We start from the raw sequence: 13,854 nt of genomic DNA, 5'->3' as shown, positions 1-13,854 counted from the left end.
GAGAACCAACAGCCACAGTATACCTGCAGTGGGAACTTGTCAGGAAGAGGTCAAGTGTGTTGGCAAATTGAAGGGGGTTGTCTGGTATTATGGTTAGAAGATTGATGGAGAATATACAATTAATGGAGAAATTTTGAAGGAGGTCGAGGGGATGAGAGATCTGCAATCACATTGCTCAAATTGTAAGAACATCCCAACAGATTATGGCAATAATCAGAAGGATTCTCGTAGACAAGCTTATACGTTGGTTATGCATTACTAAATTACTTAAGGAATCGACAACGTAGATAAGAATAGAAATCAAATTATACTTTAATAAATATTTCTGATATTTCGGCAATATCACATTGCCATCTTCAAAAGGAACTTACAAAAAAGGCACGTGCATGTAGGCACTACAACACAGTAACTGAGAATGAAGTGATGAAGCTCTTGTTCTCCTAAAAGTCCTGATGGTGCCCCCTAGCGGACTATGGGGCACCATCAGGACTTCAGGCCATTGGGCTGAAGGTCTGCTGATGTAAGCCTCCCAAATTTTGGGCAGTCTCATACAACCAAATTTGTTGAGGTTTGGAGAGTTTCTTAGTGCTGAGTCTGATTCCATGAATAGTCTTCCGAATTTGTAATTAAAATTAAAAGAAACACACGTATTAACCACAGTGAAAATTATTTAATTGTAAATATTTCATAATTTTCACTGTGGTTAATATGTGTGTTTCTTTTAATTATGATCGCACCACAGTTTTTGTTATTTAAAAAAGTTCCGAATTTGTATTTGCTACGGTGTATTACTTTAGCTTTCTTCCACTGTATTCTGTGGCATTTATCCAGAGCATGGTCTGCAAGACCAGAGTGGCTGTAGTTGTGAAACCGGATATAGTCCTTGTGTTCCGAAATTCTGATATTCGCTGTCCTGCTTGTGTGGCCAAAGTAAGACAGTTTACAGCTGCAAGGGACCTGGTATAAACCAGGTAGGTCTAGGGGAAGTGGTTGGTCTTTAGTGGAGCAGATAAGGGATGCCAATTTTCTGTGTGGTCTGTAACACGAGGTCAAGTCATGTTTTTTTAAGATTTTGGTAATTTTTTCTGAGGTGCCTCGGGTGTAGGGAATGGTGATGGATTTAGAGTAATCCTTGTTGTGAAGGGGAGGGGGGGGTTTGTGGTTTGTTGGTTTCAATAATTTTTTTTTTGGGGGGGGGGGAAGGAATAGCCATTGGCTGAGAAAGTGTTCAGGATGTGATTTAGTTCAGAGTTTCGGGCCTTGTCGTTAGAACAGATTAGTTTAGCCCTGTTGTATAGTGTTTTCACCACTCCATATATTTGTGAGGGCGGGGGGGGGGGGGGGGGGGGAATTGTTGGTGAATATACCTGCCTGTATGGGTGGGTTTTCTATAAACTGAGAAAACCAAGGTTCCATCAGGCTGGCGGGTGACTAGTGTGTCTAGGAAAGGGAGGCTGTTTTTTTCCTCTTTTTCCAGGGTGAACTTGATTCTGGGGTGTTGGTTGTTTAAGTGTGTTAAGAAGGAGAGGAGTGTATCAGAGCCATGTGGCCAAATAGCGAACATATCATCATCAACGTAGCGAAGCCATATGGTTGGTTTTTGTGGGTCAGAGGTTAAGGCTTTTTCTTCAAAGGTCTCCATAAAGAAATTGGCCAAGGGTGGGGAGAGTGGTGAACCCATGGCTGTCCCCTCTATTTGTTTGTAGAATTTTCCCTGCCAAACGAAATAGCCTGAGTTCATTGTGAACTGAAATAGGACTGAGTTCATTGTGAACTGAAATAGGACTGAGATATCGGGAGAACTCCCAAAAATACATAAAGAAAATGTGCCATTATGTCCCATAGTGGATGCCATTGATTCCCCCACATACAAATTAGCTAAACATTTGGTCAAAGTGCTCACACACTATACTGGCAACACACCATCACACATAAAAAACTCAGCCCACTCCAAAGCCAGCATAGAAAACCTTACACTCCAAAATACTGACATAATGGTCAGCTTTGACGTCTCCTCCTTATTCACAAATGTCCCACTCGAGGAAACTTTAGAGCTGATCCAAGCTAAATTTTCTGCCGATATCTCAGCCCTATTTCAGTTCACAATGAACTCAGGCTATTCCGCTAAGAGGTTATTAAAAAACATTGAAGAAAATAGGACTGAGAATAAACAGGTTGGTTTTCCTCAAACGTTGTAAATTCAATCAAGTTTTTTCTAATTTCAATTCATTTCAAGAAACAATAACAACAGATCACGCTAAAAGAATTTATTGTAAAGCAAAGTTAGATCTTCTCAGCGAAAGAATCTCAGATACAAAACGCTGTCTTGCCCTTTTGTTCAACGTAAAAAGGTCTTTAACTCAAAAACTTGGAGAGGTTCTGGATAATGATAATTTTCATGATTTTATCTTTAACAGTGAAGCGCAAGCAACACGGATACAAAATAATAATAAGCTTAATCTTATCAAGAAGTTTGAGATTCTTAATAGAGTACAAAACACATCTGTTCCTACTAAAGCCTATATTATCCTGACAAAGTGGTAGTAAACAATTCGTCACATGTTTTAACAGTTGCAGAAAAAGATATTCTAAGCATACGTCTAAATTTCATTCCCTCACCTAAATTTATTCCAAAGGAATTTCTACTTACTAAAATAGAAAAAGCCAGGTCACTTATTCCTAATCATTTGGCAAAACTTCTCTGTATTGAATCCATCTTCATTATCAGTAATGCTAGACCTCCAAGAGATTATCTTTCTCCTGCCGAAAGACAGGCCGTAAAGAATCTTAAAAAGAACAAAGACGTCATTATTTTACCTGCAGATAAAGGCAATGCCACAGTCGTCCTCCATTCTGAAGATTACCATAATAAAATGCTTCAATTGCTTGAAGACATCATTACATATTCAATTCTTCAGGATGATCCAACAAGGGAACTACAAAACCGCACAAACAATCTGTTAAAGACTACATTTGAACTTCCTCACAATATTCACCTTTCTTTAAGTTCTCTACACCCTCTTATACCACGCATTTATGGAGTTCCGAAGATCCACAAGGAAAACACTCCTCTTCGCCCAATTGTGGAAGGAATTGATGGTCCTACTTATAAGCTTTCGAAACATCTTGCAGAATACCTCAAATGTTTCTCCAATAAATCGTCATCATTCATCAAAAACACCACAGACTTCGTTTCTCATATCAAAAATATTTCAATCACCGAAAATGATATCATAACAAGTTTTGACATTATCTCATTATTTACTAACGTCCCTATGGAGGAGGTATTAACATTACTAAAGGACAAATTGTCTAAAAAGATATTTGCTTTATTAAAGCATTGTATTCAATCTGGTTACTTCAGATATAGGGACTCCATTTACAAACGAAACCAAGGCCTAGCAATGGGCAACCCTTTATCTCCAATTCTAGCAAACATTTTCCTGGAAGATTTTGAAACGAAAGCCATATCGTCCTTCTCACTTAAGCTGAAACTTTGGAGACGTTATGTTGACGACATTTTCATCATATGGAGTCACGGACACACATCTCTCGTGGATTTTCTTCATCATCTTAACAACCAGCATTCTAATATAAAATTCACTGCCGAACTAGAACGAAATAACTGCCTTCCATTCCTGGATGTATTTCTTACACAGTACTCTGATAGATTTAAAATCTCTATATACAGAAAACCTACTCATACCAACAGATATCTGCACTGTCAATCTCATCACTTTCCACCACAAGAGCTCGGAACTATTTCTACCTTAGGACACAGAGCACGCTCTCTTTTAAATGAACCAGATGAGCTCAAAAAAGAAATTAATCACCTTTCTCTCATCTTTAAACAAAATGGATATTCTGAAAAAACGATTAAGAAATTTCTTCTGGATCCTCCTAAGCAGTGTACTACGGAAACTACTGATTTTAAAGGTAGCATCTCAATACCTTACATTAGTTCAGTCTCCAATAAATTGGCTTAAGTCCTTAAAAAATACACCATCAGGACGTTTTTCACTACACTCCCTAAAATCCATTCTCTTATAAGCCATCCGAAGCCTATTCATCACAATCTGAAATATCCAGGTGTTTACAAGTTGTGGTGCGATTGTAATATTCCTTATTTTGGACAGACTAACAAATCTGTTGAACTTGGTATAGAGGAGCATAAGAGAGAGACATCTCCTATAAAAGATCACATGCAGTTGCCCTATCCAGTCATGTTCTTTTCTCAAACAATCCTCATGATGATCTGCAGAGTCACTCAGTTTGGTGGGATAAATCCGAAAACATTTTTCGCTGCAGTGATAAGTTTGAAAGGAAAATCTTGGAGTCCAGGGAAATCCTCCTTAATCCTGAACATTTGAACAACAATTTAAGTTACAACAGCTCTGATAGCCATGCTGCAGTTGTTCAATACTGGCATTCACGAAAACTTGCAAGCTCGCATGCAACAAACGATAACGCGTTAGATAGAACAACTTGAAAAATACAACGTTTTTGTGTCAGTTATGTATTGCATTTTTTGCCTGTAATTCTCAGTTTTTTGTAACTTCAATTTTTATTACTGTGTTCTATCTTTAGTAGATACCTGAAGAAGGCAGTAAAAGGCTGAAACTAGTTGTATCATTTTCATTAAAACTTCATATTTTATCTTGATTTAAGTCATTAAATATTTATTCTTTAAAATGTACCATTACAACCGAGTAGAAGCTCAGGAATACATATATATATATATATATATATATAAATATATATATATATATATATAAATAAAATATAAATCGGTTAACGCCTTTTATTCTCTTATAGGGAGTAAGTGAGACCTTAAACCCTATTTAACTTTTGGAGACTGTTCAATCAGAGTTAGCTGGCCCATGTGTATCACTAATTATAGGTGGCACCGATGAAGAGATGGGCAAAGAAGTGCTGCCATCTCTTGGTACCTAATCATCTTAATAGGATGTGTTGCTGTCTGAAATAATATGGCTTATACAGTCGATTTTCTTGAGTTTATGGGATGAAACACCCAAGTTTCCAGGAGAAAAAACCTGCTTGCCTGTGTCAGAAATCAACTAACTCAGGAACTGGTTGAAGATAGGCTTAGAAAAAGTTCCTCCAGTCAGCAACCAGACTTGAATTTAAGCCTGCTTTCGGGCACCTAGTACAGAGGATACAAGCGTCACTTCCACTGAGCTACACAGGCCCACATATATATATATATATATTAGTATTTGTCATATTAACATTGTCCTTTTTTTTATCTAGTTATAATCTATAAAAAATTGCAAGCACTAAATTAATTCTCTTAAATCTGTGTAGCTACAAAAATTCCTTACTGTTTGCATTGGTTCAGATGACTATACTGTCTAGACGGTAGACAATAAACAAATACAGCTCTGCAACTTGCTGAAATCAGTGTCAGTTCGTCCACAATGCACAGATTAAAAGTAACTAATTAGAGTGTATTAAATTGAAATGAATTAGAGCAATATTGTGGTGGAGACATTGGAGAAATTTCTAAATATAATAAGTAACATTTGTGAGTTATCATATAATTTGCTTTTATAGTATGTTCAAAAATTACTGACTATAAAAATTCTTAAAGCAAAAATTTTGTGCATGTAGTTACTAGGCATGTGTGCTCCTTTTTTGACTTTTGTATGCATAAAGAGATGGGCACAGCTTAGGGGGGGGGGGGCATTGGGTTCATTACTTATGTTTAAAGTTATTTAACAATTGCAATGAACAATTCACTTTTTCTCCTTTATATACAGTTCTTAAATGACACAGTAGTGTACCTCCAATGCAGTTTTGTTGGTTGGTATTCTTAAACACATTCACTGAAGAAGTTTAACTCTTAATGGTAACTTATTCCAAATACACCCATACTCACCACACCATGAGACCCTGGATTCACTTGCTTCTTAACCAGGCCCATAGCTTCTATGGACGATTCTAAGTTCTACCTCCTCCCCCAGCCATAAGCTGCAAAAATTTCTCTGGTGTCTATATTGTAAGATCTTATTACTTGCAACTGTGTCTCATCTCCTTGGAACTCATATGACCATAACTACATACAGTAGTCCAGATGTAGCCTTATCAAACTTGTAGTGTTAGAGAATAACTTCCTTATTTCTACAAGTTGGTGTTCTCTTTAACATAATTGTCTGATGGCATGATCTCCTGAGCAATGTAGCCTCCTAAACTTTAATTCATTGTGCACATTAACATTCAGATCTCTGGCTTCGTTGATTACTTGCAGCAAATTCCTATTAATATAATACCCTTTCTGCAGTGTCCTCTATTCAAAGTGCATAACATTACACTAGGAAACATGAACTGCATTTATTGTCATTTGTTCATGTAATCATTTAATTCAAATTAATCTATACGGATTCTGTCAGCTTCATTCCTTATCACTCTTAGCATCATTAGTAAGTAACTAGACATCGCACCCAAGACTATTTCCACTGTCATTAATATGAAGTTATGCACTTAATGGCCTTAGTACAGAACCCTGTAGAATACCTTTAGTCACTGTCCTCCTCCATCAGGCAGCGTTAGTGAGGGTTTGGGTGCACCCCAAATGTGTGAAAAGTAATCCAAGTTTGGATGTATTTAGCCTCTTTCTTTTCCAAATTAGTGAACAGAAACCGTAATTTTCTCTGTAATTTTTCTTAGCTTTGAAAATATGCTTGTAGAAATCATACCTCTATAGTTCAGTATCAGTTGTATCACACACACACACACAGTTACATTGACAGCTGTACTGCAGTCAACATTGTTTTGACCTTCTGATCAGGCTTTATGAATTATGCATTGTAGCCACATGAAAAGTTTTATGCTTCTGTGTTTGAGCATTTTAGTAAGATATCTTCTCAGGCTGTTTTTTTAATCTCAGGTATCGAATATAACATATAAAAAGATTATCTTGATTGAATTTATTTTGAATATTTGTCTATCACAGTCACTGCCTCTCTTATTTAACAGTTGCATTACATTTTAATCTAGGCATACATAATATTCTTATCTTCAGATTTTAATATTACCTTTGATATATCATTTCTTATTCTTTTTACAGTAGTTACATTAGTTTTCCTTTTTATTATTTCTGTTACAGTAGTTTTTCTTATTCCTTTTACAGTCTTTTTTGCTCCATTGCTAAAGGTTTTTAGAATATTTTGCCAATATCATGATATTTATCTTCGATATTCTTCTCAAATCTGTCCATGATTTTCTTTTTACTTTTACATATAACTTGGTTGTATTTTTCTTTGTACTCTCTAATAGTACCTACTGACTTACTTGCCAGAAACTTGTGATCTGATTTTATGTTCACGGATTGTAAATAAAGAAATGTTAGTAATATTGATTAAATGATTTTTTTTTTTTCTCCCAAAAATACCAACACAGCAGTTGGAAAAACAAGTGACATTCCACTAAATGCAACTCGATTGTCTTCTTTTAAAAATTTAATATACATTTTTTATTTTTGGTATGATACCAAGTGTTCTTGCTCAAACTGAATGATGATCACTTTCTATTACAAATTCCCTGGATACTGTTGTATCGAGAATGAATGTGGAAATATCACTCAGAAATAACACTCAATAAGTTTATTTTTATTTCTTATGTCTTCTATGTGAATTTGATGCCGGATCATAATATTAGTAAATGATTAGTCCATTTTCTGAATATAAGTCCAGCAATTGGTTTGTGATTTGCTGATTTTTTATTAGCATTAGAATTTTTTTCTGACCTGTTCATTATTAACCTTTTTCAAAAATACCGATCAACAGTGGGGAAAAAAATCTGTTTTTCCCTCTACTGTATTGGTATTTTTGAAAAATAAGTTCTTAAAAATCTAATTTCATCAATATTATTAACATTTCTTTATTTGTAGTTCATTTTGATACAAAAGAAAGTTTCTTGATTCATACATTTGCTGTTGCTTTAGATACTAGCACATCTTTATGTGTTTGTCAAGATGCTGTCATGTGTATATTTAATCCTGCTAGCTGCTACCCTATTTGAAATAATTGATTCTAATGAGTTGACTTTATGGAGTACAGAATCTCAGTAACAGAGGTTGGTTTGTCAATAAACATCTGTTCATAAATCTTACTCACTGTAGTAAGTCACTGTAGGTTGTTAGAAATGGGAGTAGAAAAAAATAATTTAAGACTGTGCTTGATAGAGATATTGAGAGAAGGCTAAAACTCAAGTAAGTCTGATATTATACACAGCATAAAATTTTACTAATAATGGCACTTTATTATATCTGAGGCAATAATGGCAAATTTCAAGCATGAAAATTTCTTTACTGACAGTGAATTATCCCTAGGTTGAAGTTGCCATTGCCTTCCGATTAACCATATTTCTTCACTTTATTTGAAGGTTAAAACAGTGAGCTGGGTTACATTTGAAATAATCAGTATTTTGAATCAACCAGGTTTTAATTATTGTTTTAACAAACAATGTTTTTTACGGAAGAACCAAAAATAATACTGCTAAATTTTGGGTTATATTATTATTTTATTTTTTTAAATACATCATTATCATTTTACCTACTTTGTTATATCTCAATGGTTTTGTTTGCTATATATGTATATATATATATATTTTTTTTTAAGTGTTGAGAGAGTTTATTTTTGAGGATCTACGCAACCGTTCCGATCTTGCATTTTCCTGGCTTTATGAAGAATATGCAGCTTATCAGGGATTTACTCAAACATCCATTACTAGAAGTCTTTCATCATCAATTGAACAGTATGAAGAGTGTGTGAGTGATTTAGTCAAAGGATTACTTCAAAAAGGAGATCAGAAGGAGAAAGATGTGTATGTTATTTTATTATTTTATTTTACGTGTGTGTGTGTGTGTGTGTTATTTTGTCACTTTCATTACATGTTACATTATATTTTTGTGCTTCTTCTACTACTTGTTGTGCTCACTGTACTTTAATTTCAGGCTATGTCACAAGTTGTAAATCAGAATTTAAGATACAAAATAGTAGTTGAAGATGTCATTTCCCCCCCTTCTCTCATTTATGTACAAATGATATTGGCTTTCAGTAATTGTCAAGTTATGCTCTTTGATGTGATGACATTTCTGATGAGATGGCATATTATATTTGAGGGATTTTGCTACGAGAAACTTATGAGCCTAGAGCTCTTGAAGTAATGGTGAATAGAAATTTGAAGTTCAGTGGTCAAAGCAAAAATTACAAATACATCTCGATGGACAATTGTGATGTTGAAATGAACACTGACATGCAAGGCTAACGAAGTCATTTTTCCTCTTCTCAAAGTTTTGATAAGACTGCACTTTGGCTACTGTGTGCAGATTTGGTTTCCTGGGTTCTGGTGGATAATGAAGCTGTGGAAAAAATGCAAAGAAGATCATCAAAGATTATGTTGAGATTATGGAATATAGATTATGAGGACAGATTGAGAATATGTGGACTGCAGGCTCTGGTAAATAGGAGAAAGAGGGGTGAGATGATAGAGGTCTATAAACTTCTGAATGGATGTTATAGGATATTCTCAAATAAAATTTTCATTATATAGAAGGGGAGAATCTGTGGGAGTTAAGTTTGTGTGCAGTTAAAGAAGGGGTAAGAGCCATTTTTCTCTCATAGAACAGTGAGTGGATGGAACAGTTTACATGTTGAAATGGTAAGCGCATCTAGTGTGAATTAGTTTAAGAGAAGGTGTGACAGCTGGTATGGCCTCCCTTGATGAGTCCTTGACTCCCTGGAGGTTTCAGGTAATAATAATAATAAATCATTTAATCTAATGTAACATTTTGAAATTTGAACATTGTTTCTGGATTTTTATTTTTATAATTCAATGCCTTTAGTTCTTTCCTTTGTCTCTTATTGTTGTTTGCATTTGTACTTTTTTCATATTGTTTTGTATGCTTTATGTATGTCTTCAGCTCTTGCCTCCCATGATGAGTCATTGACTCCATGGAGGTTTCAGATAATATAAGTAATATTTTTTTTATTGATATCAAAAATATTTACATATATACAATAATCATATTGAGTGACATTTCAAATGTTATTTTACAAAGTACAGCAACCAAGTGCTGCAGATTATAATTCATTTTCTACATTAGATTTCTATTAGAAAATTACAATAATAATTTTTTGTGTGCGTGTATGTTGATCTCGGTTAAGGTGTAATGTCTCAGCTTGCATCCTCAAAACTTTTTATTAAGCTTATGTAAGGATGACATCAGTTAGTTATTGTTTATTGGTTTGATTGCTGTGTTGGAAGTAGGCTTATGTTGATAGGTCTGATATTCGTTACAGCCCTAGGATGAGAAATCCATTCACATGCATACGCACATGATAATTTGGAATATCATGCATGTCACTGAGCTGGAATGCCTGAACTAATATATTGTGTTTCATTACGCTTGTAAGGTGTGTAGTGGTACATATTTCTTGTTCGTAGTATGTTCTTAAGGCTCTTTTCAGGCTATTGTAGTTTATAAGGTTCCTGTATTAAACCCAGCTATTAAGCCCCAACAGTATGTATTCCAACGCTGCCGATCAACAGGGGATCTACTCATATATGTCACCCATCTCTGGACAAATGCCATGGAGAAGTTTGGTGAAGCTCAAGTGGATGCACTTGATATCTCCAAAGCTTTTGACTGGGTCTGGCACAAAGACTAAGCGCACTTCCATCATTTGGTCTGTCTCAGGACTTCTGCGGTGAGGTTGCCAGCTTTCTGACTGATGCACAAGAACATGAAGAATCAAAAGCTTCAAAGCCAAGAAAGTTTATGGCAAAAGAATGAGCTGAAGTCTTTCTTCTTATAAGCAGGATTTGCTAAGCTTGAGGAGCAAGATCCTAACATTGAACAGTTTACCATGCAGTTAGTGAGAGCATCAACTGCTACAAGGCCATTTATGATGAAAAAAACAAAATGGCTGTTCAAGCAACCCTAGATACCTTTTTTCAAGAAACCAACTTCACTGGTAAGCTCCCCCTCCTCCAGCAGCAGAATCAAATCCTGATTCAAATCCCTATTCTCCAACACCCACTCCATCCTCTGCAGTACCATCTCCATCATCATCTTCCGATTAATGTTAGCCTACCTTCTGTTTATGTTCTGTTGGTTTTGAATTAAAAGAAAGAGTACAATAGTTTCTGTAACTTATTATTACAACACAGAGGTATTATAATTATTACAGTATTACACTGTATTATTATTGCCACATATGAGCCATTATAGTATTGTTATTGTTATTATTATTACTGTATATGTTCTGTTCATCAGGGATCTGAGTTACATACAAATCCGACCTAAAGATGTTCTCGGGAAAATATTTCGTCAGTAACCTGGGGACTGCCTGTATTTTTTCTCTAGTACATGGTGTTATGGTTGGTATTAGGTTATACATAGATAGTACAATACCTAGCATATCTAGGTATTGTACAGTGCTGTTATGGTTTTTCCTTTGCAATATTTATGTTTATATCACCGATTATTATTAGGTATTCAGTTGAGCATAATTTTTGGTGTGAAAGCCAACAATTGAATTGGTGTAAGAAATTTATTATGTTTAAGTTTGGTGCCTGTAAATAGCATTTAGTATTAAGGGATTCTGTCGACTGGTGGTATTAATGAATTTGATGCAAAGGATTTCAGCATGCTCAAACTTATAAACAGTTTCGTTTGCTATTAATTTATGTTTGGTAGATATTTATACCCCCCCCCCCCTTTTTGTTTGTTGTCGAAACATTGTTGAAAGCCTAGAATTTGGAAGGCATTAGCTTCATCATTAGTAACGAATACTTCTGTTAAGACCAATATATCAATAACACCAATGTAATTCTTCAGATCAGCCCATAACATTACCAAGGTTTTTGAATGCTTCTTATGTTTAAATGCAGAATTCTGTCGTTTGATATCTGTGTTTCTATGCATCGAACGAGTCAAAAGTACAATTGCTAGTATATTCTGGTATTATTACATCTGTGCTGTGTTCTCCCCAGGACCTTTTGAATGGGCAAACTGCCTGGCTAATTAATGTTGTGAATTGACATGGCTAAATAATGAGCAAGAATGGAAAAATAATTTAAGACATTTTCTAATTAATAGTGATGAGAAATCGAACTGGAGAGTCTCAATACTTGTGAGACCAGCTCAATTTCTTGCATTGCAAGCCAATCTCAAGAGCTTCGGATATTCACTTTGATGTACACCAGTCTATATGCGGAAGAAGACAAAAATCGGGATCTCGAATACAACAGTATTGGTTGCAAAGAAGATCTTTTATGAAAGAGACATAATTTCGATGTTTGAAAGAAATAAATTGTGAAAATTGAGTGAATTCGAATCGAAGGCAAAAATCAATGTTAAAAATCTACATTTATTTTTCTTAATAGCGGTTTTTGTCTGAAGATCGTGAGCCAAGTATTTAATATTTTATTTCGTAAAAGAAAATAGGCCTGTGTATCAAATATAGTTGTGATCTCAGGAAATTCTCGAAACTCTCGAAGACTATGACGTCGGTCATAGTCTTCGAGAGTTTCGAGAATTCCCCGAGTGTCTTGAGTGATACAAATTCCCATTCCTAGTAATTAATACTTATAAATAGTAAAATTGCAACATAACGCACGTTGTGTGTCTTGGGTATTACTGTCAGTGCACAATTCACTGATTTGTTCTGATTAATTTAATAACAATGATATTTTGTATTTATTAAATTACCCCATATGAGTAAAAAGTCAAGTCAGAAACCACATTCTTAAGTTATTTTAAGAAAGATGAAACCAATAAGCATAGTAGTGAAGACACCAATCCAACAGAATCATCGATTTCTGCAGAGTCTCTTTCAGATGTAAAATGTGTGTCTAAACACTGCTTATCGGCTATTAACAGTGAGTGTTTTAAAAAATTCCATTGGTTAGTGGTGAAAGATAATGGAATGATGTGTTCCACATGTATGAAATACGGAAAGAGACTAACCACAAACAAGGAAGTGAAAATTCCTTGGTTAATGGCGAAAGATAATGGAATGATGTGTTCCACATGTATGAAATAGATGACCCACAAACAAGGAAGTGACTTGGGTAACTATGCCATGCACAAGACTTCGAAAAGAAAGCTTGGTTGACCATGAACAAAGCAAGTTACACGCTAATTCTTGTTCAGATATAATTGAAAAATGTATACTAGAAAAAACTGGAATAGGGCAAATTGAAAAATCAATTTTGAATAACTTGCAGAGAGATGCTTTTCTGGGAGCTTTAAGATCTATGTATTGGTTAGCGAAAAATGAGTTACCACATACTACATTATTTGAAAAATTGCTTGAGCCTTGCAAGGCTGTGGGCTGTTCTTACTTAGAACATCTTAACGTTGGTAAAAATCACATTATACCTCAGAAAGAATAATGCAAGAGTTGATTGATATTTTAGCATCAGAAATTAGATCTGAAATACTGAAAAATATACATTCTGCAGATTATTTCAGTGTTTTGTGTGATGAAACTACAGACATCTCAGTTTTAAAACAGCTGATCGTGTACATTTAATATGTTTGTTAACATAGAAAAGAGGTCAGGGTTAGTTTTGTATCAACTTGCAATATCATTGATGGCAAAGCTGAGACTATAACTAACAAAGTAATTGAAACCCTTGACAGTCTAGGCTTAAAAACTTGTAATTTGGTGGGCCTAGGATCTGATTGAGCAGCTGTCATGATTGGAAAGCAAAAGGGAGTTGCAAAGCTGAGTTTGTTACCAGCCATCTGCAGCCTAGATTGCTGTAACCTTAAGGCCTCCAAACTTGCCCTAAGTCTCCCTTCTCTCATTTCTACCTGACCAA

General features: G+C 35.1%; 1 protein-coding gene across 2 annotated transcripts in view; it reads left to right on the top strand.

Annotated features, from left to right (window-relative positions):
- The window catches only part of Sym (symplekin scaffold protein), a 649,809-nt gene that overhangs the window by 401,308 nt on the left and 234,647 nt on the right, over positions 1-13,854 (top strand). For both annotated transcript variants that reach the window (XM_090398863.1, XM_090398864.1), the window contains one exon: positions 8,640-8,844. In XM_090398863.1, coding sequence (XP_090254989.1) covers positions 8,640-8,844 — 205 coding nt within the window. The remainder of the gene's footprint in view (positions 1-8,639; positions 8,845-13,854) is intronic.

The sequence above is a fragment of the Typopeltis vanoorti genome, chromosome 10 (assembly GCF_054136105.1).
Source record: "Typopeltis vanoorti isolate ZY-2024b chromosome 10, IOZ_Tvanoo_1.0, whole genome shotgun sequence".
Taxonomy (NCBI): Eukaryota; Metazoa; Arthropoda; class Arachnida; order Uropygi; family Thelyphonidae; genus Typopeltis; species Typopeltis vanoorti.
Note: the sequence above shows the minus strand (reverse complement) of the source record. Positions and strands in the feature narration are given on the sequence as shown.